General features: G+C 41.7%; 1 protein-coding gene across 1 annotated transcript in view; it reads left to right on the top strand.

Annotated features, from left to right (window-relative positions):
• LOC124004693 (ras GTPase-activating protein 2-like) overlaps positions 1-3,688 on the top strand; it is a 46,449-nt gene extending 42,761 nt beyond the window's left edge. Inside the window, exons 22-24 of the mRNA XM_046313404.1 lie at positions 370-473; positions 856-1,033; positions 1,132-3,688. Coding sequence (XP_046169360.1) covers positions 370-473; positions 856-1,033; positions 1,132-1,162 — 313 coding nt within the window. The 3' untranslated portion in view covers positions 1,163-3,688. The remainder of the gene's footprint in view (positions 1-369; positions 474-855; positions 1,034-1,131) is intronic.
• Positions 3,689-4,827: the final 1,139 nt, after the last annotated feature.

Genomic DNA, 4,827 nt, shown 5'->3' with positions numbered 1-4,827 from the left:
AAGTCAAATTTACTCCTGGGCTACATCACCCAAAGACTAATTTATAGAACTTAGTAAGAGTTGAGCATAGAACCTTTTTAGATGGTTCATAGTTCTATCTTGCACTCTGATCGACCAGGTGGCATTTTCGCCATATTTCTTGTACTGGTGCTAATCCTTCCCTCTCAGATCAACACAAGTTCCTAGGAGATAGCAGCTGCTTCAACAAAGAAATTGACCATACCGTAATCACTGCCTACTTGTATCAGACACCAGAGTCTTATATCAGTCTTATTTAGTAGGGAGCACTGTAGCGTTATTGGACAATTCCCGGTTTTCTGTTTCTTTCTAATTGGTGCTTAATAAACATGACCCTGTCTCCCCTCCCAGTACCTTGCTGGCTAACCTACAGCTGGATATCGACTGTGACCGCGAGACTGAGAGAATCTTCTCCCTCTTCACCTCCAGCTACTCCAAACTACAGAAGATGGAAGGCAAGAGGGATTCTACCTGTCAATCGCCCAACTTTCACACTAATTAATATAAAAAGTATTCTTATCACAGTAGATTGTTTGTTTCTATAGTGGCTTATTGCATGATGCATTTTCTCTGCATCTATGTGTGCTTGTGCAGCATTCATGACACTTTGATACTTGATTCACACCTGAACCGTACCCTGCTGGCTTGGATATTTTCTATTCACATTGTCCTTTCCAGCTCGGTTCCAGCAACTATTGTGTATGACTAATGAGGCCAGCCCAGTACAGCTCTGATTGGCTTGGCTCTGTTTGGCCCTTTTTTAGTGTGAATCTGGCAACAGTAGTTTGCTGTGATAGCCTGTGATGATGACCTTATGTAATTGTCTCCTGTGGTCAGATGCGTGTGCCAGCATCGCTGTGTACCAGGGTCCTCTGAGGGAGCAGGACGACTACTCCCTGTTCACCATCCAGGACTCCAAGGAGACATTCCACACAGTGCGGCAGATCTCACACATCCTGAAGGAGCTGCAGAGAGAGCACGACACCCGCAGCGGCACGGCGCAGTACGGCAGCCAGTAAGTATACACACATGTCTATGCACACATATGTCTATACTTACTTACACACACACACGAATAGACAGCCACGTAAATACTTCTCTTTGTCTTTCTAGAGAGAATCCGATAGTTGGGAAGACATCCTAACGAGTCTAGGTGGGTCTGTCTGGCCTGAGACAGTCATTCCAGCAAATGGCAGTATGCCACCTGACATCAGTTCTACACTGGAGCCCCAGAGTGACACAGTCGGGATTGGCACTGAGAACGATGCCCGAGGACCAAGAACCCACACCCCCAAGGTCGCGCTCTGCCCCCGCTTCCCCCTCCACCACGTGTGACTGGGCGGACGGTCCAATAGAGCGAAGTGTCAACTGAACCTGGTCAGAAGCTCTCATTGGTTCAGAAGAGGAGAACCTTGGTTGAGTTTTATTCTCTAGCTCTTCCCGTCTGTCTCCATCCTTTTCTCTTTCTCACACACCACTGTTCTAATCAGAGGAATATGTGCTTGCTCTCGTCTTCTACTTGATTTGCACAAAGACCATACAACATCATTAGTTGGTGTGTTTGTGTGTGTGAATAGGCTGCTAAAATACTCCATTTTATTCACTCAAATGTTTTCAATCTCGATCATCAACAATCAAGATGATGCTCTCACAATCTCTTGGGGCTTCACTGTTTGACGTCCGTTTACGACTAAACAGCAAGCTGACTTTGTTTATCATTTTCTATCAAAGGGTCCACTTAACTGTACTCTTTTCTTCCTCCTCTATCCACCTCTGTGCTTTGAACAAATGTAGGTGTTTCAGAGTACAGTTAAGTGGATGAAACCGATCTGCCTTATTTTTCTTAATGGATGTATGTGTAACAATCTCACGCATCCTCGAGTTAGGGACTAATGCCGAAGCACTTTACATATTTGGAATATTCCAGATGGCATCATTTTAGATACGTGGTATCAGTATACCCCCCATATCGATCAGTTCAATGATCTCGAGTACCTTCTCCTTTCCATTCCTGTACAATAACATTTATAGCCTGTAGATTTTAATAGCTAATTTTCTTACACCAAAGACGACAATATCGTAAGGTCGACTTGGAAAAAAAGGGTATAAATGTATTTTGAATAGACTTTTTTTAAATGGAGAGAAATACAGTATATATTTCGTTCATGTACATTTTGGTAACTGCATTGTTCCTCTTTTTAACGATTTAGACGATTTGATTGAGTAACGTTCTAATGTTCTCTGGAAATGCAGAGGGACCGTGGTCGGTAGTCTAGAAATGTCTGTCAACCATGTAGTGATGTCACTGCAAGTCAATCACAACAAGCTAGACAATCCCCCTTCACTTGCCAATCTAGCCCCTTAGATCCTCATCACTGGCCCACATTAACTGGTAGTAAAATGTGATTGGATAGATTTACAATCAGGCAAACACACATATATATTAGTTAGACCCCATTCATTGTTTTGTGTGTTTTTTAGACTGAGGACAATTGCTGTGTTCATAGCCAAGATGGTAATTTCCCGTTTTGAAGTCGTAAATACCGGTTGGATGCATTCACGTGCTTTGAACTAGTTGAGAAACGCTGATTGGCTAATGTGCAACAAGTTGCGTCAACCTTAAAATAAAAGTACAGCTGTCATGCTTGTAAACAAATGATAGTGTTCAAAAAAACATAGAAATTGATTTATTTTTATAAATAATGTTTTATTACATTTAACTGCCAAAAACACTGTTATCAAGGTAATTTCCTTAGTAGGTGACAGAGGTCAACATGTGGGAGAAGTCTGAGCTCAGGGATGATTGATGAGCTTCCCAATAGTATACTGAACAAAAACATAAATGCAACACTTTCAAAGATTCTACTGAGTTACAGTTCATATGAGGAAATCAGTCAATTGAAATAAATTCATTAGGCCCTTATCTATGGATTTCACATGACTGGGAATACAGATATGCATCTGTTGGTCACAGATACCTTTAAAAAAAAAAAATTTGTGTGTTGATCAGAACCAATCAGTGTCTGGTGTGATCAACATTTGCATTGTGCAGTGCGACACATCTCCTTCGCATAGTTGTTCAGGCTGTTGATTGTTGCCTGTGGAACCATAACCCCACTGCCACCATGTGTCACACGTTGACATCAGTAAACCGCTCACACAATTTCATACACACTGTCTGCCGTCTGCCCAGTACAGTTAAACCGGGATTCAGCCATGAAGAGCACACTTCTCCAGTGTGCCAGTGTCCATCGAAGGTAAGCATTTGCCCACTGAAGTCTGTTACGACGCCATACTGCAGTCAGGTCAAGACCCTGGTGAGGATGACGAGCACGCAGATTAGCTTCCTTGAGATGGTTTCTGACCGTTTGTGCAGAAAGGATTTGGTAGTGCAAACCGAGTTTCATCAGCTGTCCGTGTGGCTCGTCTCAGACCATCCCAAAGGTGAAAAAGACTGATGTGGAGGTCCTGGGCTGGCGTGGTTACACGTGGTCTGGGGTTATGAGGCCGGTTGGATTTACTGGCAAATTCTCTTAAACAACTTTTTGGTAGAGAAATTAACATTAACATTAAATTATCTAGCAACAGCTCTGGTGGACATTCCTGCAGTCAGCATGCCAACTGCACACTCCATGGCATTGTGTTGTGTGACAAAACTGCACATTTTAGAGTGGCCTTTTATTGTCCCCGGCACAAGGTGCATCTGTGTAATGATCATGCTGTTTTAAACAGCTTGTTGATATGCCACACATGTCAGGTGGATGGATTATCTTGGTAAAGAAGAAATGCCCACGAACAGGAATGTAAACACATTCGTGTAGAAAATTTGAGAAAAATATCTGGGATATTTTATTTCAGCACATGAAACATGGGACCAACACATTCAATTATTTTTTTCAGTGTAAATACGAGTTGGTTTTTTAAAGTGGATTTTCTTCCCAGTCGTATATGTGGTAAATATCAACGTTTTTATCAGGGAGGTTGAATTTTGTAATGAACGCAGCATTCGTCCACTTAGTCGCTCCGTTCTTTATATTTTTATCAGTCAACCCGTATGAACGACAGTTATGAACGCAGCATTAGACCACTTAGTCGCTCCGTTCTTTATATTTTATCAGTCAACCCGTATGAACGACAGTTATGAACGCAGCATTAGTCCACTTAGTCGCTCCGTTCTTTATATTTTATTAGTCAACCCGTATGAACGACAGTTATGAACGCAGCATTGGTCCACAGTCGCTCCGTTCTTCATATTTTATCAGTCAACCCGTATGAACGACAGTTATGAACGCAGCATTAGTCCACAGTCGCACCGTTCTTCATATTTTATCAGTCAACCCGTATGAATGACAGTTATGAACGCAGCATTGGTCCACAGTCGCACCGTTCTTTATATTGGTATCTGTTAACTCGTAGGAACAACCGTTTGTTAAAACAGATGCCTAGAAACTTGAGCTTGGATCAACAACAAGAAGGGAACGTGTAACACAGTTAGTACAGGGTTAACCATGTTTCAGATATTTTTGTTTGGCTTATGGAAATATTTCCTGTCAGAAGTTGTCTTTGGTCCGTCGTAAATTTCTATCATGCATGTCCTGTATATGTAAATTTCTATCATGCATGTCCTGTATATGTAAATTTCTATCATGCATGTCCTGTATATTTAACAGTATATTTTTTTTAGAGTACCTTTTTGTATGTATGTTTAACACAGCAAAACAAATCTGTGTTGGTGCGTTACGGTACCTTGTTATTTGTCTTCAGTGGTACTAGGAAGCTTGCTGCTTTTCTTCATGTCACAGAGTCTAA

This window comes from Oncorhynchus gorbuscha, linkage group LG19 (genome assembly GCF_021184085.1).
Source record: "Oncorhynchus gorbuscha isolate QuinsamMale2020 ecotype Even-year linkage group LG19, OgorEven_v1.0, whole genome shotgun sequence".
NCBI lineage: Eukaryota > Metazoa > Chordata > Actinopteri > Salmoniformes > Salmonidae > Oncorhynchus > Oncorhynchus gorbuscha.
Note: the sequence above shows the minus strand (reverse complement) of the source record. Positions and strands in the feature narration are given on the sequence as shown.